The sequence below is a fragment of the Amphiura filiformis genome, unplaced genomic scaffold (genome assembly GCF_039555335.1).
Source record: "Amphiura filiformis unplaced genomic scaffold, Afil_fr2py scaffold_596, whole genome shotgun sequence".
Taxonomy (NCBI): Eukaryota; Metazoa; Echinodermata; class Ophiuroidea; order Amphilepidida; family Amphiuridae; genus Amphiura; species Amphiura filiformis.
The window spans coordinates 321,796-346,812 of NW_027306060.1; the positions used below are offsets into that span (position 1 = coordinate 321,796).

Consider the following 25,017-nt stretch of genomic DNA (forward strand, 5'->3'; position numbering starts at 1 on the left):
CGGAAGTCTTACATCTCTGTTACCATAACAATCGCAGACTATTGTTCTCATTGGGAAACAAAGGCCTCACACAGTATTGTTACTGTTCATCCATCCACTGTTTGCTTTGGAATGGTGCATCCAACTGAAATTATAATACCTATAGCTGTCACACCCCATTGCAATATCGCACAGGGAAATCAGATACATGGGTTTGTGGACTTAACACGGTTTGGAAATAAGCTCTTCATCTCTAAAATGGACCCTGTGATTATATCTGTAATTAATACTATGTTCATTCAAACCGAGCCAAATTCAGTCATCCATTTTTCATATTTCTCCAAATCTTCTTTGCCAACACTCTTAGACACCTTCTTTACGGCTTCCTCAAAGTCCAGCATGGTGGTGGGTTGATTCAGCTCATCCTTGGGAATCTTTCTGATCTCCTCGGGCCGCAGACCTGCGATACGACGTCGCATGGCCATCATGGATGCATCCCTGCAAAGAAAAATACAAAAAACAATAATATTACTGTTCCAGAAACCTGAATTCAGTATATTTGAGGCAGTGTTTGCACTCAAATATTGAGGCAATTAAAGCTGACACACAGAGATGTCACTAAGGTCTTCATAAAAATGGAAATCAAGAATAAATATTTGATAACTAAAAAAGTAATCTAAATGCATGCAAAGTGCCGAAAGCCTTGAACGGGTGGAGTTCAGGGCCCGCCTTAGGGCCCCTGGTGGGGATTGAGGTGGTGAAGGCCCTCAAAGCTGTTGGATTTTGAGGCGCTCTATTAAAAATCTCCAATTTCAGACACTTATTTTGGGACATAATCATAACCCACAAACCTTGAATGCCTTTGACTCAGCTATGATAGATTACAGCACATAAGACTGCTTGCCCACCTTGCCACCGAAAGCCTTGTGCACAGTTATTTGCCATTGTAGTGACATCAAAATCAATCATTGCTAGGTCAAATGATGGGCAAACTTCAATTTCTAGCTAAGACCATGGTTGCATACCAACTTTTAGCCAACCTATCGACTGCTCAGTGCCAGAAGAGGGTAAGAATAGCTGCCATGTGTAGATATGAGTACTATATACTGCATATAAATTGTCAAATGTTCACAAGGCAGCTATTACACTTACTCACTTCTGGCACTGAGCAGTCATTAAGTGGATTGAACCCAGCACCTTATAATCAGAGGGTACTAAGCACTGTGACAGGCTTTCCCAAATATTGTACAGAAAACCACTCAATGGCAATGGTAATTGAAGCCAAATGGGTCCACCTACCTGCAGACATTGGTGATATCAGCCCCAGAATAGCCTTCCAATTTGGCTGCGATAGCTGCTAAATCTGTAGAGTCATCAATGGGCACCTCACGAAGGTTGATCTTCAGAAGCTACTCCCGGCCTTCAGCTGAAATGCATAGGTCAATATTTGGTTATGTTAATGGTATTCAGGTTTTTTCCAGTCAGTTGAGGAACACAATGTCCACATTTTTTAGTAAGTTCAATAATACAAAAGTTGCTATATTACACATCGTTTTACAGCATGGCGAAATAGCACCATTTCGATATGAAAATAATTAACGCAATATATCGTAGGCGATATCGTACATGCTTAGATCAAGCTGTGACTGGAGACAGAGACTCTATTTTGCTGATAAATTACTGACCATAATCAGGTCCAGAGTCAGGTTTGAGGTTTCATGTTGGCGTGAAATTTTAAAGAATATCCCACTTGCTTTATATCCCTATTGTAACCTTTAATGCTGTGTGCTAGCCATAGGCTTCAACATAAAAAAAGTCCAAAGTTTTGAGATATTTTCACAAAATATCAAGAGCTATCTCACGAACCACTGAATCAATAATAGGCTTGTTTGTACTCATTTTAATGCATTTTTCATTCTGATTCTAAATATGGTCATGAAAATTTACAATTCTGAAATTTATGAACTAAATAAAAAATGACACTTGTTGTCTGCAGTCAACACTCGCGTGAAGAGAGTGAACAAAGCAGGGACTGTCTTTTGGAATTTGAAGGAGAGCATTAAATAGCTCTTCTGCAGCCTTCAAGGAGAGCTGTTTAGAGCATTTACAATTGAATGTAAGGAGAGAATGGTCAACTCCCAGGGGTCAACTAAGGCGAGTTAAAAATCACTCTTTTATACAAAGAGAGCAGTAGAGAGCGATTGCTCTCGCTCTCCTAAAAGGCAGTCCCTGACAAAGTATGGTGAGACGTACCACAAGGGAGTGGAATGTAGACTCTCTTCTCCAATCTTCTTCTCAGTGCCTCATCAATATCCCAGGGGAAGTTTGTGGCTGCTAATACCATCACTGTCTTGGTGGCATCCTCTCCTCCTGTTGCACCTGTTACACCTGATAAAATAAAATAAGAAATAGATGCATTGGGCTATTCCATTTAACATCCATACTCAGTGTCGAAATAAGGAAAATATGGAGTTTGTCCGAGGATAACTAAAGCATAAATTCTTCTTGTCCTCAAAACACTTTGGTTGTCCCCAAAATGTGTCTTTTGTTCTGGGAAATCTGTCACCATTCTGATCATGCGGATCTCAAGTACTGCCGCCATTGGGTAACTCAGTGAAATGGTCAATTAAAAATATTCAGAACTGGACATGCTGAACAAGTGGACATCACATTATACTAAAGTCAAAAATCAAAATTTAATGTCAAGTTTTATATTTAATAAAATCATGATTTTGGAGGTAAAATATAGTGGTTGTCCAGGGGATAAGTACATAGCTCAATATGCTTGTCCCCAGTTAAGTGATTTTTGGACAAGAGGATAAGTGCTTATTTTGAACACTGTCCACACTACCCCTGTGGACGATTTAGATAAAGTCTTCAACAGAGGGAGTATGAGTTTCAAATAGAACAGACAATTGGGTAACTTCTATTTGAAGTTCTCACTCCATTTGTGGAAGATATAGGTAACGCCATAATACAGGGGGAGTATGGGTTTCAAAATGATTAACCCTGATCAATTACATTTGAAAAACATAATCCCTCTGTGGCAGATATTTCCAAAATCTTCGACAGGGGTAGGGTGGATTTTAAATGGAATAACCCATTACTTGGATTTAATCATGGAGTTTATTGCAGCTATATTGACTAAATATTCTTACAAACCAAACTGCATCACTGGTTCAAAATTGCAGCAGTTGGAAGCTTGATAATGTCATAACCAGGAGGGGGGGGGGTGCAGTATGTCCTCTCAAAATATATTGTCACAGAAAATTGGGATGAGATTCTACTATGAAAACGATGGCCAGTGCACTCAAGCTTCCAGAGAAATACGGCAGTATTTTGCTCTGATTGACTGCCCCAGAGCCCAAATGGATCCTAATGGAAATATTTAAAGCATCACAAGAGACTTCCTTTGGTTGTCCAGGATTGTGTACCCGAAAAAAGGGTTAGACATCGACCATGGGACAACCTCTTGGCCCCCCAGAACCAAAGGGGCGCCACAACATCTTGTTTGACGTCATCTACATCTGTGACGTCATCGAAGGTGTCTCAACAACATCAATAGCAACACCAAATCTTCAGAGCAATAACATCCACTGAAGACGCCGGTTGACCCGGTGAAAGCGCTCCGGCGAGTGTACCAAATTTGTGTAGCGTAGAAGTTTAATTTTGGTTCTACCGAACAAATCAATGTTAAAAAAAGGAAATTGTGATTTGTAAGTATTCCTTACCATCCATTTGGACCAATAGTTCAGACTTGACACGTCTGCTGGCTTCGTGCTCTGAGCTGCTTCCTCTTTTACTACAGATGGAATCGATCTCGTCTATGAAGATTGTGCTGGGTGCATAGAACCGTGCCTGCATGGGTGGAAACAAGGTATCACACAATTGTTAGGGGTCGTCCAATGTTTTAAAGTGTACGTATGAGGGGGAAGGGGTAAAAACTAACCATGATGTGTACTATGAACAAAAATCACAAAATGGCATTTTATTTTCCACAGGCAAATAAAGAAACAGGTAAATTAATGAGTTTTTTTTTAATGAAAAGAAAAGAAAGAAAAGGAAGAATTAATCTAAGACTAAAAATAGCAAAGATGATACAAATATCAAGTGGTAGGAATACGATTTTAGGATTAAATAATATTGTTTTGAAGTTATAGGGAGAATGTCACGGATTACTAAAACATCATTATAGAGAGCGCCCTAATTAATTCATCAATGAGTGTAGGGTGTGTTACTTTTAGTACAATATTGATTGGGACCGGTATCCGAAAGCAAAATGATCGGTGGTCGGCCACCTCAGATCTAGGATGGATCGGTGCATCACTATGTTATGCAGATTTGTCTGACTGGGTAAAAAAAGCACAGCACACATTTTTTCCTTACCATCTCAAACAATAGCCGCACCAATTTCTCAGACTCGCCATGGTATTTGGATGTCAGGGAAGATGAGCTCACATTAAAGAAAGTAGTCCCGCACTCACAAGCCACCGCTTTTGCAAGCATGGTCTTACCGGTTCCTGGGGGACCGACCATCAGGACGCCCTACGATATCAGATGGGAAGTTTATGAAAGAAAAAGAGAAAAGCGCCACCAAGTGGCACAATTACATACCATTTCAAAGAGAAGTCGCATGAGTTTTTCCGACTCTCCCCGCCACTTTGAGGTTAGTGATGATGAGGACACATTGAAGAATGTAGTACCACATTCGGTGGCCACCGCTTTGGCCAGTAAAGTTTTACCTGTCCCTGGTGGGCCCACCATCAACACCCCCTGCCAAGAACAATGGTACAACCCCATTATGACTTTCATATTGGGCTATTCCATTTGCAATCCATACATGACCTTAATCTCCCACACAGGGGTGTAGATTTCAAATGGAGTCACCTATTCAGGTAGTCCCATTTGAAATTTACAATCCCTGTGTGCAAGATTAAGGTCATGTCTGCCATAGGGGGGTGTGTGGATTTAAACTGGAATAGCCCATCTCAGTTTCTCAGTTGTCATTTAAGTTAGCTTCCACTTTTTATACTAATATGTGAATATCAAAACTATTCAAGTTAGAGTGTCATGCATCAATGTCATGAATATTGAACTTCTGGCTACCAAGGTAGGACATTTTGTTGACATTGTTTAGAGAATAAACAATAGGAATTTTTGTTTTTACTATCCACTACCATGTGATAGATGACAGGCAGGTCCAATATTTTGAGTAGTGGATGCTGGCTGGGTTGACCTGCCTGTCAAAAATGTTTTAAATTCCAGTCACATTATAATCAAATATGCCATATATTTATGGAACCAGAAGTTTTTACGTTTTACAGAAGCTTCAAAAATTTGAGTCCGGGGACTATTTTGGGGTTGCTGGGGGGAGCCGGGGAATCATTCAAATATTTATGTTCCAGTACTCAAAAAATATTTGCGGTCAGTAGATTTGAGAAGGACAAGGTCGGGTGACCGGAATCACATTTATAGTTTTGTCCAGGCTTGCCAATATTTCTACAACATAATACTTATTATTCTAGTATTATTCCCAAATAACAAAATGGTTAAATCAAGTCCTGATAGAGATTATTTGCATATCATGGTAAATGATTTGAAATATTTCATCAATATATGATTGGGGCCAAGTTTTATAAACTTCTAATGGTTGAAGTGTGTGAGGATATAAGAGAGTTACATAGCATTTTATAAGGGCCCGTACCTATTTATCAGTGTGCAGCCTTCCCCAGCCAGCTAAGCAAGCTGCAGGTTACTGCAGGAATAATGCTTAAGCTCCCATTGAATGAGGGATTCCCCAGCCATGCTGGGGAAAGCTGCGGACCAGTAATTAGGTGTGAGCCCTATGGTTAAAATCAGGCCGCGACAAATTTTATTTTTTAGCTTGCCCGATCGGGCAGGCAATATCCAAAAATTGGTTGCCCGAAATTGCCCGAAATTAACCCATATTCCCGGCAACAATTGTCGACAAAGTCACATACCGTACTCATCATGCAGTGCAGTGCATAGTACCGTAAGTGTGCCGAATTTGGCAGTTTCATTCTTACGGAAATCCAATACTTTTCTCAGTTAAGTTGATAAATAAATGAGTATTCATGAAATGCATAAAAATGAACATTTCATTCAATTATTTCACTGTTTGTTTCTTACATGTGGAAAATAATGTGTATTTTATGTGAAATTTTGTCAGTAAAGTCACGGCGATTTACGTATTTCGCCAACCACTAGTACATCTCAATCTCAATCATATGCAAATACATGGCCAGCTGACGTCATTGACGTCATGATATTTGCACGAAACGGGTTCTATAATTGGCCAAACTTCCAATACGTCACGTAACGGCATGATGTTCATTAGCATATATACATGTATATGTCTGCAAGTCTGGTGTGGGATACGAAAGTGCCTAGCGAAATTTGAGTTCCATTTCAAGAAGTTTTCTACTTTGTTTTGACGTTTTTTTACTTCTGTGAACACGCCAAGTTGGACAGAAATACTCCATTTTAAATCATCAAGCCTTAATTGGTTTAACTTTAGACTTGCCCGATCGGGCACAGCTCTTCAGAGTTTTAATTGCCCGACAAAAATGTGATTGCCCGGGCTATCGGACAGGCGATTTGTCGCAGCCTGGTTAAAATAGAATTCATCTTTTAATTATTTATGTGCATTTCTTTCATTCTAGTTACCAGATAAAAGTGACTAAAAATGCAATACAAAAAGAAATAATTTGTTCACATTTTTCTGCTACAAACCTAGTTTAGCATAAATAGCTCAAACTATTCCTTACCTTCCATGGTCTCCGGATACCCTTAAAGTAGTCTGGCATCCATAGAGGTAAGACCACAGCTTCTTCTAAGAGCCGCTTGGCCTCTGTTAAACCAGCTATATCACCCCTGAGGATGAACAAAATTTAATAAGAAAAAATTAATACTTTGTGGTTTAGATACTCACAAATTGAGGTTACTGTGGCGCTAAAGGATCGACACCTTAGTCTGGTCATTTTATAAATGAATTTAGAAGAGCAGCAACGACCCCACTTGCATTACATTCCAGATGTTAAATCTACATAGAAATTATGCAAAATTTGAGGAAAAATTAATCGGACTTTGATTGATTGATGGATGGATGGATTTGAGGAAAAATTAATCGGACTTGGATGGATGGATGGATGGATGGATGGTGGGAGGGAGGGATGGGATGGGATGGGATGGATGGATTTACCAATGAACATCAGGATTTCTCTGCACAATATCCCGCTCCACATTCTCTACCAAATCTTTATCATAACCAGCTGGATCAAATTTCTTTTCATTGATTGATTGATTGATTGATTGATTGTCTTACCAATGAACATCAGGATTTCTCTGCACGATATCCCGCTCCAAATTCTCCACCAAATCTTTATCGTAACCAGCTGGATCAAATTTCTTGTCATCCCCTTCTTCCCCTGTAGGTGAACTCTTCTTGTCCTGCGAAAATAAAAATTTTGAAAAGAAAGAAAATGTCATCAAAAGGATGGAAGAGAGAGAGTGATTAAAGTCCAGTAAGTGCAAAATATATCATAGCACTATCTTAATCAAAATGTAAGCCCACCCAACTTTGAGTAGTCAGCTCTAGTATGGTCAAAGGGTATATGTAACATGATTAAGGGTTAAGACTACAGTATTTTTATGGAATTATTATTATTTTTTTTTTTTGTATTTTCGGGTGTTTTTAAAGCTTCTTGTGCAATTTTTCGGGGAAATCTCGCTTTTCAATATTTTGGATCTCGTTTTTTATTTCAAAAAATTGTGTTTTTTTGCCGGGGCCTAATTAAGGGAAATTAGTGAATATTGATTTTGAGATATGGACAAAGAAAGTGTTAAAATTCTTTAGATTTAGATAAGTTTTCAACAATTGACATAACTTTGCAAAGAAAAGTCGTATCAACATGGGGTTTGTAAGTTTTGGAAAGCTCGAATTCATGTCCTCTTTAGAAACATATTTAAAACTCATTTTTCGACCAGGGTCGACATGTGACTCATTCCCCTTGATCATGTCACATATCTCCTATTTTATTTACATTGATCACTGTAGTTTGATTCCAAAGCTCGTAATCGGTGGGCTTTATAACATCGAAGATTAATATCAATTTATTTGATTTTGAGAATTGTCTGGTGACATATCGGCAGAAACATCACAAATTATTAATTATTTTCTTTACCACACAAAAATATAGACCATACAGGTCATGCCACTCTCTACTTCTTGGCATAGTGGTAAAAGCCTTGGTCGAGGGGGGGGGGGGCAAAATAAAATTTCTGGGACACAGTTGAAAAAATTGCAGTTGCATTACATAGATACATACATATACCGGTTTTATTTTTAGAGACACTGTACATGTCTTCGGGCTTTGAAGAAAGGATTTATTTGGATGATGTATGTGCGTAGGCACGCACAAATGTTGCATTTTACACTAGTTTTGCCCATGATCTGGATGGAAAGGGCTTCATTGTGACAATGTGCGTGTGTATCATGCAAAATTGTTGGTATTTTACAAGATTTTGGCCCATGATCGGGGTGAATTTTGGTTTTCCTTTTTCTTTTCCTTTGCCCTTTTTGTCAGAGGGGTACTTTTTTCTTTAATTTTTTTGTCAGGGGAGCACTCTGCCCCCCTGCCTATGCTACTGTGATCTCATACAACAAATCATCTCTTGCTAGTGATATTTCATTTCTGCAAAGCCAACTGTGATTGAAATCACAGGAAATAAGAAGGATCCGGTCAATTTCAATGTTCAGATAACAAATAGTACATTACTTGTTAACTATTTGTGCATTACTTTAACAAGTAATGCATTTTAACAAGTAATGCACTACCGTAAAACCTCGTCTACAAGCATATAGAGTGCTTTTGATGAAAGCCATCCATCGACAAAAGTTATAACATTATGGAGTTTGAACAAATAAATTATCAATACAAACATATACAAACAAGTAATATATAACAAGTAATGCACTATTTGATATATTTTTTGACACCTCTCCTTTCTCAAGGAGAAAATTTGTAGCTTGTCTGGAAATTTGAAATTCAAACGCTGAAAACTCTTAAAACATCGTCGTTTGGCAGGAAAAACCTCCTATGTGCTTTTAGCCCATGAACATGTTTAAAACAAAATGCCAACAGGTTAAATTTGAGGTTTTGCTTTAAACATGTTCAGGGGCTAATGACACATAAGAGGTCTGTCCTGCCCAAAGATGACATGTACTGATACTAACCTTATCCCCTTTACCCCCTTTCTTGTCACCTCTATCCCTGCTACCACCACCTGCCCGACCTCGTGGATCCCCTCGTCCCCCTTGTGATGGACCGCCACGTCCTCCACGATCACGACCCGCGACACGTTGAGATGGCTTGCTAGGTTCAGAGCGACGTGGTGGTTCCTTACGTGCGCCGCCTCTCTGGTACTGAGGAGATGGCCTGAGTAGTAAAACATATCATAAATAATAATTAAAAAATCACTTAAGGTGGTACTACATCTTGATAAATTTGTAACTAATTTTGCATTTTTCTCAAAAAATAATAACACACTCACCACACTGGTAACAAAAGTTATGTATATTATAGGGGCATGGAATCCAGTTACTGCACTGGAATTTCAGTGACTCAAGACAAGCGTTATTTATGATAAGAAAAGATGTACCGCTAGAATGTACCTCATTTCTTAACATATATAATGAACCACTTGTCTTGAAGTAATTGGATTCCTTGCCCTATAATATACATAACTTTTGTTATCAGTGTGTAGTTATTTTTGAGAAAAATGCAAAATTAGTCAAAATGACCAGGGGTGTAGTACCACCTTAAACAAAAACAAGAATCATTAAGGGGTACTACACCCATTGATTTTTTTTTTGCATTTTTTGCATTTTGTGAAGAAATTACAAAAAAAATTGGACAAAGTGGTATGCAAAATGAAGGGGCAAATCTTCTCGTTTTATTGGTGGCATCGGTATCAATGTAGCTTACATGCTTTTGAAGATAGAAGCCAAAAGGAGGTACATCACTGATGATTTAAATTCACTTCATTTTGGAAAGCTTACTATCAACGAATTTCGTTAAAATTTTGGATATGTGTTGCTAACACATTAGGGAAATAATGTTGATATGTAAAATGGGAATAAGTGGTCCCTGATTTCTTTTATGACTTCATGAACTTGGTGCTCCACAACTATCAAAAAACGAACCGGTTAAAATGCTTCTATTTTCAATGTCGAGCTATATTTTGTATTTTGAACTTGCAACACTATGTCACTGAAACTTAATTAAGCCATAGGTAACAGGTTACCACAACCACACTACAGCAATGTTGAAAAAGATTGTATTTTTGTCACCTATACCACCATATTAGGTAGTTTCCGTAAGCTTCATTTTTGTGATTTTGGTAACTATTTTATATTTATTTGCCCAATCCAACTCAACTAGGCAATCTAAATTGTACTCACCATTTACATCCAAAGGTATTTTAGTATATCCACCTCACACATTTCCATATATATCCAGTAACAGACAAAATATCAAAATTGATGCCTCATTATGACATGTATGACATCACAGACTATCACATGTATTCAAAATTGATGCCTGAATTTGACCTGAACCAATTGACCTATAACCTGACCTTTGATGACCTTATAGCCTTTTTTAATCTCTTTTCCTAACAACATATTATAGAAGATACATACATGGTGTAGTATTAATTGTCTATGTGGAAGAGATTATTTAGGCCTATTTAATTTATTCAGTGTTATAATCAGTGAGTATATTTCTATAGATAGTATAACAAAGGATTTAATGTATTCTATTCATGTATTCTACTTGGACATGTTCAATAGAATATATTATGGTTTGTTTTGAAACATACATCTCAGTTACCAGGATACAGTAAAACAAAAAAATATATAGGGCTAAAATGATTTTCTAAAATGGTCTAATACCACTTTGTATGTAGAGATATTTTATAAATTCAGGACATGAGATGATGAACATATAAATATACTTTATAAATTTGCAATAAAAAAAAGAAGATGGGTACTGATGAAAATCAGGGTATTAAATCGCCTTAAGGTAATACACTATTTTAAAGTGTTGCGATTTGGTAGTTCACAACATCTTGCGAATGGTAATGAGCTTTGGCAAAAATTGCATTGCTCATTTCATTTCCTTGCGAGCGTGTGGAAGAATTCAAATATCACAGAAATAATTTTGTAGGTCCTGTGGTTCTTGAGTTATGTTGTAAAGAGGGCTGAAACAACAACACTTTTGTAAAATGTACATAACTCATTAACAACAATAAATTAAGCAAGTTTTCAAATTATATAATTTGTAGAATGAACCTTTGCAAAACATCAACGTGTTATTTGTCAATAATTTATTGATCTAGAGAATGAAAATCGATTTTTTTTTTGGTTGCTTCGACCAACAACTCCTCGTCTACCCTTAACACTGAAAATGTATGCATTCTAATTAGAAAATTAAATGACTGTAGAGGAACTGGAAAATGTGTAATCTTCACACAAAATGCATTTTACTTAGAGTTGGCCGAATCTAGATCAGCAAATGAGAAATTGGGTCGATCAGAGTTGAATTGGCCTTGAATCAGGACTAGGGAAAATTTGATCCGCTGCCGATCTACTTTACCGATCTCTGAAAGTCTCAGTTAAAATGACAAACCTCTGCACTATAATACAGCAGAAAAACTAAAGAGAAATACTCTTACACTAATCATGTCTTAATTCCTACATGCTTTTTTGGAAACAGGAATCAAGAGAGAAGATGAACAAAGAAGTTATATAATTTGTTTTGGCTATAAAAAGTAGTATTTTGTAGTACCTGGGAGTGTTAAGGTTATAAGGTAACCGTTAAAGAAAACCCTATATCAAGTATCGGTAGTCCGAAAGCTGTCTACCTGTCATGTTCATCTTTCTCTAAATTAAAGTGGCAAGTTTTCTGTGATTAAAACACAGAATTCCACGATTTTCCGTAGGTAATTTTAAATACTTAATTCTGTAATTTCATTAGAAAGGATGGAATGCCCTTGTGCTAGATAGGCCTACAGAAGATGCGCACCACTAAAAAAGTTACTTGCATTATATTTTTAGTTGTTTTAAGGTTGATATCTCTGAAGACAGACTTCATTTTCATTATTTTTACCTCACATTCTCATTTTTTTTCTTCATTTTTTATTTTTTCTCAAGGAAAAACACATTGTCCGTGAAATTCATTGTTTTCTGTTTTTTCTTAAATTCTGTGTAAATTCCGTGGATTTTTCCATTTTTACGAGACACAGAGAACTTTCCACTTTACTCTAAATGATATTCTACCACGACCTTTGCCCAATATGTGTACAACTCACACATTTTGGTATAGGTCATATTCAACTTCATATTGGACAGACTATAATAGTTGAAGCCCTGGACACACTAACCTGTGTTCTACTGGTGTCGGTGGAGGCCACACATCAGGATCTCTCTCAGGTTCATGCTTTGGCTGTGCAGCAGGTTGACGATATGCTTGAATGCCACCGTGATCGTGGACTGGATCTGATTTGAAACTGCTCAATGTTGCGTTGATATCCTTGACATGGTCATATTCTTGCGATAGCTCCTGTCTTATCTGTGAACAAAGACAGTTTGTACATCTATCTTGTTGGTTGGGAAGAGATTCTTTTTAAAAGCAATTGCGACTATTCCGATCCATTGATCTGGATGAAACACTAGTTTCACTCACAAATAAATTTGCGTATTAATATTCTGATATTGGCAGGCCAACATACTGTAGTACAGGTAAAAATTCCTCCTCTTGACCATCAGGCTATTAGGCTATATACAAAAGGAATATGTTCCCTTGTTGTTAGTTTCACGGTAGCTGCACTTTGAAAAGCATGAAAGTATTAATGCCCGCACAAATTTCCACTTTCACCGTATATTACAAGCCGACGTCGAACGTCGGCTTGTGCTGTCTCTTCCCAATTCTTTCTTCTTCTTTCTTCTGGCAACCAATCGTGACATTTTGCGTGACTTGCCACGTTTCGCCCTAGCTCTCTTATGCTTCGACAGATTTCAACCATACACTACGGGATTCTCACCAGACCCTTGTGGCCCAGCAAGCCGGCTGCAACTCGCGAATACCTCGTGGCGTAGGTACTTTGAAGGTACTCCGAGTACCGGCACTGGTACTCACCTGCCAGGTACTCTGCAGCTGAGTACCGACATGGGTACTCTGGCAAAAAAAAAAATGAGGCAAGCGGGGTGCCATTTCTTATTTATTTCTGTTGCCATATTGATTTATATTGATTAATATGTTCTTGATTTATGTTTCTTATTTTATTCTTTGGGCATTTTTAAGCGGATAAGTTAAGTGGGCCTATTAGTAAATGAGTGAATAAATAAGTAAAGAACAATACATATGTAAGTAAATAAATAAGTAAGCAAATAACTAAAGTAGTAAGTAAATAAATAAGGAAATAGGTAAACAAGTAAATAAGTTATTAAATAAATAATAACCCAAAGATCTAACTAACTAACTAACTAACTAACTAACTAACTAACTAACTAACTAACTAACTAACTAACTAACTAACTAACTAACTAACTAACTAACTAACTAACTAACTAACTAACTAACTAACTAACTAACTAACTAACTAACTAACTAACTAACAACTAACTAACTAACTAACTAACTAACTAACTAACTAACTAACTAACTAACTAACTAACTAACTAACTAACTAACTAACTAACTAACTAACTAACTAACTAACTAACTAACTAACTAACTAACTAACTAACTAACTAACTAAATAGTAGGGAGATAGGTAAATAACTAATTATACAATTTAAGGCCCTTCGCACTTGATTATTAGTTTCCTGTTTACCGCCCGCGTCCAAAATTGAAAATCTCAAAATAATTAATTATTTTATTTTTATTTCTAATTTTCTCCTTTAAAATAACTTTCAACTACTTCTACTTCCCATTTTCTGACTTTAATAATATCAACAATAATGATGAATGAACAAAGATTACAACTCCACCTTCACTTATTTATAAAATCAAATATTGTTGTGAAATAATTAAATGCCCGTTCTAGTCAAAACGAGTCAATAGTTGCTTGTAATAATTCAAACTAAATAAAGAAAATAAAAGACAATTAATAATTAATAATTAAAAGTCACCTCGTCCCTTTTTCAAAATCTTTAACAGGAAACTAATAATCAAGTGCGAAGGGCCAAATAAGTAAATAATTAGGTAAATAATAACTAAATAAGTAAATAAACAAGAAAATAAGAAGATAAGAAAATAACCAAGTAAGTAAATAAGCAACTAAATAAATAAATGAATAAATATCTAAATGAGTAAGTAAATAAATAAGTGAAGATAATAAATAAGTATAAAAACAATTAAATAAATAAAGAAAGAACTAAGTAAATTTATAAGTACATAAGTAAATAAATAAGTAACCAACTAAATAAATAAACAGGTAATAAATAAATCAGTAAAACAACTAAAGCAAGTAATGAGTTAATGAATAAAAAAACATATGAACATAAAATACATGATGTAATCTTTTCTAAATATTTCCGAAAAATAATAAATTTACTAAATATAAATCAAATAACATAAAATTACAAATGAAAACAACCAAGCTGAGCAACCATCAGCCAAGCAAACAGCTAACTAACCAACCAAGTAAACAATCAAACAAACAAAAAACCGTGTTACTTTCCTAACAGAACAAAACGGAAAACAAAAGAAAAACAACGGAATTATAACACTGTCGCCGCGCACGGAAAAAACTGCATTGTGCAACAAGCAATTGCATCCAGATCATAACAAATTAATAATTCCACTTCAACGCGTTCGTGTGCAAGCCTTGTTGAACGCGTAGTTGAACGCCGCAGTCGGCCGCGTAGTTGGCCAACGGCGCGGGCGCCTTTGAAGTCAATGAACTTTACGATCAAAGGACTTTAGCGACGGAGTACCTCGCGGTGAGTACCTTCACTGCTGACACATGGGTACACCATGGATGCGGTTACTGTGCAGGTACTTCGGCTGAAGGGCCATTGAAGTGCCCACGACTAGGGTGTGCGTATAAGTCACCTACTCGGTGCATCGCAGTTGACTCTTAGGTGACGCATGGTGGAGTATCGATGTAAGTACTTTGCTACGGGGTATCTACAGTATGGTGGCCGACGCTGGTACTTTGGTGTAGTACCAACGTCGGCCACAAAGGGATTGTGTACTCGGTAGTAGCAGCGGTAGTAGCCGCGAAGTAACATTGCAGCAGAGGTACTACGTCGCCAGGAATCTTGTAGTGTACTTGAGCCAAATGACCACTGGACTAGGGCAAACCTTCCATTTGACTTTGACCTCGCTGTGACCTTTGACCTAGCTATAATGGTCAAAAATGTGATTTCACAAAAAATGCTACTTCTTCCACAAATTTCATGCGATGAGAACATGGTTATATCATGTGACTTGACTTTAGTCGGTGTCTATAGGGTGTGCTCAGATAAGGGGTCAAAGGTCATTAAGGGGTCATTTCCGGTCAAAGTCTAAAAAATATTCAAAAATCACTGTCTTTACAAATTACATAGCAGAGAGTCGCCATTAGCACACATGCATTGCTACTAGCCAGGGTCTTTAGGATGCCTACAGTTTTGGGGTCAAAGGTCATTAAGGGGTTACTTCGGTCAAAAACTAAAATTATCAAAAATGTTCAAAAAAATTTATCTCTTAATGTAAACAGACCAGAGTAATATAACCATCATACATGAATCAGTGTTTCCTGATGTATGCATGGTATTTTTATTTGGGGGGTCAAAGGTCATTAAGGGTCACTTCCTGTTTTTAGCTGAATAACTTTAAGAATTTTTATCTCGACAACTAAACATAGTAGAATTTTTTAATTAAAATTGGAACAATGCATTTTGTCGGTGTACATAAGGTTTTTTTTCATTGAGGTCAAAGGTCATTAAGGGGTCAAAAGGTCAATCAAAAATTTTCAAAAAATCAAAATCCATGTATAAGTTCGATTAAGCTGAAATTCACCAGGAATATATCTTATGACATCCTAAGCACAATGCAAGAGCAGTTGACCCCATCCGTAACCCAGGGGTCAAGTTATAGGGGTAAAATTGCGGCTTGTATTCAGCGTCTGTTGACTCTAGTTACTTTATACTTCTGTTTATCATCATTCCAAGTTGACCAAAAAAATTGGCTATTCCAGTTGACACCCAATTGAAGACATGACCTTAGTTTTCTACACAGGGAGTGTGAATTTAAAATGGAGTCACCTGAATGGGCAACTCCATTTGAAATCTACATACAACCTGTGTGGGAGATTAAGGTCAGGTCTTCTATATGGATTTCAAATGGAAAACCCGAATAGTTCTGAAAGTGATATTAGTGCTGGGCAATTCCACGGTAACGGAAGGACATTTGCACTCAAAAACGACTTTTCAAACTTGGATATCAAAAACACCTTTATTAGTTATATCAAACTAATGTTACCATTTCATTACTAATACTGCTACCTTCAAATATCACATCTTTTTTTCACAGAAATACCTTTCGCGTATGAAATATGAATATTAATGAGCTCGGTAACGGAAGGACGGTAAAACAGACATGGATTTTTTACCTAAATTTCTTTTGCATAAATTATGTGAATTTTGTAAGGCAACATTGTTTTCAAGGGGGGAAATGTAATCCTTTAAGTGTTAGCTACTTAATATCACTTTTCATTTGAATTTATGTGTTTTGGTAATATAATTACAATGCCTTTTAAGTGGATTAGCCATGGTAACGGAAGGACAGTAACGGAAGGACAAAAGGTTTACTAAATTTTAGAGGATAATAAAATACATAAGAAATACAAAAATCATGAAAAACACCACAGTATGTAAAACTTTCAACTCTCATTGAGCAAGTTTGTACAGAAAACCTGTAACAACATCTTAATGAGGATGTGTAAATTGGATCCAAAGTGAGGCAGTTTTTCTTTAAAAATCCCAAAATGTGTCCAAAAAACAGGTTTTTTGAAGAAATTTCATTGTAGACATATTTTTAATTATCTGTAAGATAGCTCAAATGACAGAGCACATTGAACTCTTTCATCTGATACCAAATGTGTCATTGTAGCATTTGTAGTTTCAAATTAAAGTTCTAAGCATTTTTCAATTTTTTTCTCATGTCCACTTTGGTGTGGAATTGCCCTGCTATCCTTTCATCTGCTTTAGAAGTTGGATATGTTTCTGTCTATCAGAAGTTGACTTTGTCACCTTATAGTCCAAAGGAAATTTGTGCAGTTCCTGGGATGTGTTCAAAAGCTTTTTGGCTTTAATCCGTTTATCAATTCTCGAATAAATTATCCTGAAATGATTTGTGTAAAATTGAACCAAGTTGATTCTAGTACCGGTACTTTTTTAATAATCTACACACAGTAAATTATATGTAAGAATCCCACAATTCCAGCAAAATTGCACTAGTTATTCCAGTTGAAATCCATACATGTACATCCCTATGGAAGACATGACCTTAATCTTTCACACAGGGAGTGTTTTTTAAATGAATGGGTGACTCCATTTGAAATTCACATTCCCTATGTGGGAGATTAAGGTTATGTCTTCCATAGGAGGTGTATGGATTTCAACTGGAATTTTGCACACTGTGCGAAAATAATCCTAAACCTGATGTTGTCCTCACAATGAAGTGCATTATCAAAACCAATTCAAGCTCCACTCAGACCTAACCCTCCTACCTTTTGCCAACGATGCTTGCGATCAGGCTCCCTGATGGACGTCACCATTTTCTGTATCTGTTGGATCACACCCTGGTAGTACACCATTGAGGTCTCGTAGTTTCCAAGCAGGGCATACTCCCGTGCCATCTTGGTATTCTCACCGATCTCCTCCACATTCATGGTTACAGGTTATCTGTGAAGTTACGACAAAGTTTGGGAGAATAAGTGCATGGAGTATTGGAAATAACTTGAATGGAGTATTGGAAATAGCTGGGTTTTCTTTTGCGTGATGTACACTGTTTGATGTTTAAGTCCATCAGCCAATTTGTAGCCCAATCCGCAAGTACCTGTAGGTCTTCTTGGAGAATGTGATGATCCTCTTGGTTGTGGATCTCATAAAGGTCAAGGATGGAATTGTCAGCAAATAGCCTGATTAATTCAGCATTTCTTATACAAGTCCAATTGAAACACTTACTGTATGCGACGTTTCAAGAGCTAAGGTCTGCTCTTTTCATCAGCCAGATGATAATGCACTGACACTGCTATTCAAAAGTATCTCATTTTGGAAAATGGATCTCATTTTGTAATCATCTCAAATTGAATTTAATTGACTAGCGGAATAATGCCCGCGCTCCGTGCGGGCCTCCGCTAGTTGAGTAAACGTGAGCGATTACTAAAACGGGACGATATTTTTTCTTTCTATTTTTCTTTTATTTACTCTCTTTCTTTCTTTATTATTTTTGCTTCCTTCCTAACTTTCTTGTGTACTCGTGCTTTTTTAAAATAGTTTTCGCAGGCCTGATCCCGTTATCCCATCCCCGCCCCGTATACCATAAACCTGTACGCAAGTTGGCCATGCGCAAGTGGCGCATGTCGTGTACGCTGACGCTAACGACGGCTCAGTTTATGCTAGACATGTGGACGCGTTGGTTGGCATAGGCGCGGCGGTAAACAAACAACCGCTATATATTTGCCCGAAAAAATCACTTTTTACTGATTGAGGCCAATTCTTGACCGTTTTCAGCTAAATTTTTGCAGAACCGTCTCGGTATATTCCTCAATCTCCAGGTCTATGAATTTGGCGACATTTGGATCGAAACAGACAGAGCCTTTTACTCACCCTCATAGTCAGTCACATACAACAGGGGTTCAAATTCGCAATCAATTGCTGGAACCAGTTTAGGTTCTCATCAGAACCAGGCTTTCGATTCCCGCAAAATATTGAGAAAAAAAAACCGGTAAAATCATAATACCCTATAAATAGGTGGGAATTTGTATGCAACTTACTATAACATTATTAATAACAAAATCAAGTTGATTATCTTTAAGGTTTTTTTGTTAAAAGCAGCTGTTTCAACTTTGAATCCTGAAAGTAATTTTTAGTATTGATTTGGACAACAAAACAATTGAGAATCATTCAAAAATAAACTACTCACCAGACATGAAATAAATCTAATTTTAAAACTTTTTAATAACCATGCAAAAAAGTGAAGTCATTAGGGGCAGATGATGACTCAGATGATTCAGACATGGTATACACTACATTGTAGTTTACTACACAGCAAGCTCAGCAACTTTCTTTAAGCTTATTAAACTTCGACTATCGCTGTGACTATCATGCATTAATGAGACCTCAACATTTAACATTCATGTATTAAATATAGTGCAGTTTAAAAGGTTTTACACCCGTATGAGTTCTAATTTTGGAGAATTTGAGGCCGCGGATGACCCAATCTGCTACTGCTAGCTATAGGATGAAGAGATGTCAAAACATGAAAATATACCATATACCTTATTTCACTCGATATCTATTTACATCTACATTTGTATTCATACCTAAATTTATTACAAATTTCCTTAAATGTTCGCTGAAAATTGCTTAAAATAGATGTACTGTTATATGATTCGCAATTTTAAACCATATATCTTTTCAAATTTTAAACCATATATCTTTTCATTGCAGGGCCCCCAGGAAGATCAGTGTTTTCATTGATGGGATTACCCTGCTTAAAGAAAGTATAAATAAATAAATGAAATGCAAATTAAATTAAATTAAATTTATTCCACATATTATTTTGTACACCAGGTAAAGGGTGAGCACGTGTGTTAATAAATGACGACGTCATTTGACGATTAATTAATCATGTTACGATTAATTATTCATGTTTACCAGACACTTTCGTAAGAAAGAGGTGCCGTGATTGGTGAAAATAGGCAAGGTGAAAGTGATACAAACCAATGAAGGAGACGCTTTCATTACTAGCGAGGTCACAGCTATTATTATGGGGGTGATCGGTTGTAAACACTAAAATTACATGGGCCATGGATTTCATGCTCACTGTGCTTTCTGTTCGTGATCGTACAATAAATTGACAGCTAAAATGATGAAATCTTTGCCTTTCCCCCCAAACATTTCAGAATTATATTTTTTAATGATCTTATTAAGGTGAGCACATGCGTGTAATTTATATAATAAGCTTTAAATTGACGATGCCATTTACGATTAATAATTCATGTCATGATTAATTACTCATATGACCCGACTCTTTGGTAAGAAAGAGTTGCCGTGATTGGTGGAAATATGTGAGATGAAAGTGATTTAACCAATGACATAGACGCTTTTATTACTAGCGAGGTCATATCTATTATTATGGGATGGTGGGTTGTAAACACAGGCCAGGACGAAACTTTCACGCTCTGTTCGTGATCATACAATACAAAGTACCGGTAATCGACAGCTAAAATGATGAAAACTTTGCCTTTTTTCCCCAACATTTCAGAATTATATTCATGGATTACATTTCCGTTGCAGTAAAAAAAGGTAAAAATAACACAAAATGTGATCATCTTAGACTTCAAGCTTTAGGTATACATGTATACCGCCGTTCTCGAACGGCGGTATACTAAACATAACAATCATTCTTGGCGAATGTTGTCGGTTTTCACTCATTGTTCACAATGTGACATGCACAACAAATACAGCCCCCGAAATGGTCTACTTTTAGCAAGCCTTAACTCCGAAACAGTTTAGTCAAAGTTAAAAATGCGATCCCCAACCCTTTGCTTACCTTTGGACGAATTTGCTGTAATCTCCGCTAGCTCCGTGTTGAAAAATGTCCGGTACTTGCCCGGTACAAACATAGAAATGGCATGCACCGCTTCAGTCCTGGCAATGAATATTTCTTGCGTAAATCCAATGGTTCCAACGTGGGCATCACGATGATAGTCTCCTACACAACCAGATTGTGTCGGCCTGACGATCGTCGATCCTAATCGCTAATGTGAGGACAGCGTGAGCTCTTACCTGCGTAAAAGTCTGTTCGACAAAGGCCATTGTGAATAAGGATGATTGACAGCCCCGTATATTGGGCGGAGCCATTATGCCCATATTAGGTGCATATATTACGGCGGACAGGTTGCGCTGTCCACTGACCCTGACTGTTCGTCATGTAGACAGGTCGTGACCTGGGTACATGTACAAAGCAGGGGATGCGACTGCGAGCCGCCATTTTGACACGCGGTATCTACTCTTCAGAAAAATTACTTTTGTTGACGTTTTAGGCCAATGGAACTCGATTATTAGTTTCCGATTGGATGTTTAAAAAAAAGGATGAGGTCGCTATTTCATTATTCATTATTCGGTCTCTTTTCATTATCCATTATGTCAACAAAATCAATGATTTTATGAACAGCTTTCTCCAAATTTAGGTACCCCACCAGTACCAAAGTATATATTGTTGATGAAAGACCATCTCAAAACAGGTATTAATGCTTAGATCATCTTTACAGACATTTTGCAACAGATTGAGAAAAAATTTGAATTTGTTTTCATAAAAATGAAAAGAAATTAGCAATTTTGTAATCACTAGAAACATGGTGAGGTAATCCTTAAATTTCCATTATTTACTACATCCTCTACCCCTACAACTAAGAAAAAGTGCTGATTATGATTAGCAGGGGATGTCAGACATTTTGAGAGTTTCAATTTTGATTATTTCCATCTCAATTTTCAGATAATTGACTTTGTCATGAAAATAATGAAAGTTTTGGTCAAATTGAAAAAGTGATGCGGGCGGTCAATCGGAAACTAACAATCAAGTTCCAATAGCCTTATATCAAACAATTTTCGATAACGGATTTCTACTAGGATTTCAATTTTTTATTAATTATGAAGGTACATGTAGTTTTGAGGAATAACACGGGATGTTTTGAGTTTTATTACAACTGGTGGTGTAGGAAGGTGAGTGCATTCGTGAATGAGGCCGGGGAATGAGGTTTTGTTGTTTCAACGATCCGATAGTAGGATCTGAAACGTAGGCTAAAATGTCTAATGACGCCATGTTTACATGAAAACATTAGCTGCTGAGGTCAGTGTCGTTGAATTCGTTACCTAAATTCCTTTCAGGATATTCTGATTTCACTTATTTATAATGTGTATGAATGTGCTCCATACAAACTCAAAAGTATGAATGCAAGGTGTTACTGCTGACAATAGAAACATTGTTGCAAAGTCATTAAAAACAGGTATGTGCTACAGACGTTCTTTCCCGAAACGTGATACAGGCCAGTAACGCAGTCTGTTCAAGCTTGTGCGCGAACCAATTTTGGTTCGCCCAGTTGCAACCCGGCGAGAACCTCCGACGCGAACCGGTTCGCGTGGGATTTGAAACCCTGTACAACATTCGCCTATTTCATGATTTATAGTTTAAAGGTCCGTAACCCGATCGACAGCATCATCCCCGATTTTTTTCATTGTTGATGAGGTTTTGGTATCACATAATAGATACTATTTTTCTCATTACTATCCTGAAATTTGGCGCTCCAAGTCGATGTATTTCGAGAAATCATGAATCACAGCGGTTTTACAGGTATACCAGTTTGTAAACAATGGTAAATACTTTGGAATTCTGGGAGGGAATTATGAGCGAAATATCAGTCACCGCAACAGCTACTTTGGTTTCGCGTCATACACATTCTGTGAAAAAAAGCGAACCACACTAACTGCTGAGGAGACGGTTTGCCGTATATAGTTATTAAAACGGCAAAAGTAAGCGTGGTATGCTGAATAGCTCAATTGACTATAGCCAAAATAACAATTTCTCGATCATGAGAGGATGTACCTTCTGTGTCAGCGTACTTTTCATAGAATAACACGATCGCGCGACCTGCATGACCGAATCTTGACCTTGCCTAGCAACGATCGGGTGATTGGTCAATTCTCAAAAGCTGTGTTTTGCGCCGTAGCGCCCGGTATTTGCGTGAAATGCGCTTTCGGCGCAAATAACTGTCGCGTACCCAAGTTGGCTCATGATCGAGAATTTAATATTTTGGCTATAGCGCGTTTGTTTTTTACCCGAGAGGTACCCGGTTCAAAACCCGGTCTGGGAAGGTTTTTTTCCTCTCCATTTTACCCAAACTTTTTTATATTCATTTGAAATGTACATATTGCAAGGGAAATATATTTAGTTTCCTTTTTTTCTGAAACGGTACGAAAATAAAAACATTTTCCGTTCAATACGGGCCGGGCATTGTACAGCAGGCCTCCAGAAAATTTTCCGCTGTCTGGGAACTTACAATGACAAGTGCTAGAAATTTTCTGTGAAATAACTGAAATAGGCCTATGTGCGCGTAGCGGACATCACGAGCGCGAAGCGCGAAGTCCTAACAGCCGTGGTCCAGAGCCCGCTTAAGGGCCCTGGAAGCTCTCAGGTTTAGATGCTCTCTCGTGCAATCTGAGCCTTATTTTGGAACAGTTTTCTATAAAAATTTACATCCTTTTTCACACAAAAAACACAACTTAAAATTTCAAAGTATTACTGTCAAAACTCACAAATTTCCAACAATGTTGTCATTTGTTTTGCAACTTTGAAGAACCACTGGACCTATTCTGAAGGGCTAGGATTATTCACAGATAATTTGAAAAAAAATTGAAAAAAATTACGTAAAAATTACAGTTTGTTATCCTTAATATGCAAACCATTAACTTGTGTTTACCTCTTCATCTATCACATATTATAAATGCATGGAAAACCAATGCATCTATAATAGGCCTATGTGATAGATGAAGAAATAAACATTAGTTAATGGTTGGCATATACAGAGATAACAAACTGTAATTTTTTCGTAATTTTTTCTGATTTTTTTTTTTTTTTTTAAAATTAACTGTGAATGATCCTGAAATTTCATAATAGGTCCAGTGGTTCTCAAATCGCCGAAAACTTTGGAAAAAAAATTAGAAAAAAAAAAAAAAAAAAAAATTGCAATTTTTTTCTGTGACCTCTGTGACCTTTCTGGGAACGCCCGTTCCAGCGTTCCCTTGGTTTTTGGAGGCCTGTTGTACAGCATGTCAGCATTCGTCATTGCCTGCCCAGAATGCAATTCACGTATACCAAGGACCAGGTATTGGATTGCAAATTTGGCTATTTATTCACATTTACGCTGAAAATGCTCTCGTTTTTTCACAAAGCAGCATAAAGGAGGCGATATTTGATATTATTATGTAATTTTAAAGACAATCCATATCCAAAACCAATAGGGTTACCCCCCTTTAAGTCTTAGTCTTTGATGCATGAATCATGACTGAATAGCCTGAGAGCCTGAATATTTTTGATGAATTGAAAGTCACACTCAATCTTAGACTGACAAGATGTATTTATTTATGTAAATTGCTATGGAAAGCGCTATGACAAAACGGTTGTCAGTTTTGGCTTTCTTTACTCAAGGGCTTTATTTTGATATATAAAATGATGCAGTTTGATGGCAAATTTGAATTCACTTTATAAGCCTGTTGAATTCAACAGTCATGCATGCATGACACCCGACAGCCAACCGTTTATTGCTCTGTTGCTCCTACAAAAGAAATAGCTATAATAATCACCGCATAATATGACTTGCATACAACACGTTAAAGTTTACAATGTAACATTTATCTCAATCGAGAAAGGAAAAGGTTCATTTTACCTTTTTTTCTTCACTTCCCGAGCCGAAAATCCGTTGCGATCTTGAATCGATAGTCGATAAATCAATCGACATATGTCAATAAAATGATGTTGCCAGTGCTTTGCGAGAGTCTACAGTCAACACTGTCTCAAATCCCCTAAAATCATGAGATGGAAATAAAGTTTGCCCATGTTCAATTTAATACTTATAATAGAAATAATATAGGCCTACCCATGTCTCACAGTCTCAGTCTTTATTTTTGGAACATAATCATAATCACAGGTATGCCCCTCAATAATATGCCCCAACAAAACA

General features: G+C 37.0%; 1 protein-coding gene across 1 annotated transcript; it reads right to left on the reverse strand.

The window, feature by feature from the left end:
• Positions 1-24,792, reverse strand: LOC140145732 (katanin p60 ATPase-containing subunit A1-like). The gene is given in 11 exon segments (XM_072167413.1): positions 1-477; positions 1,279-1,405; positions 2,233-2,367; positions 3,711-3,837; positions 4,594-4,752; positions 6,768-6,873; positions 7,325-7,449; positions 9,236-9,437; positions 12,445-12,632; positions 17,782-17,956; positions 24,724-24,792. Coding segments are annotated over 10 exon segments (1,530 nt in total). The 5' UTR covers positions 17,944-17,956; positions 24,724-24,792; the 3' UTR covers positions 1-278.
• Positions 24,793-25,017: the final 225 nt, after the last annotated feature.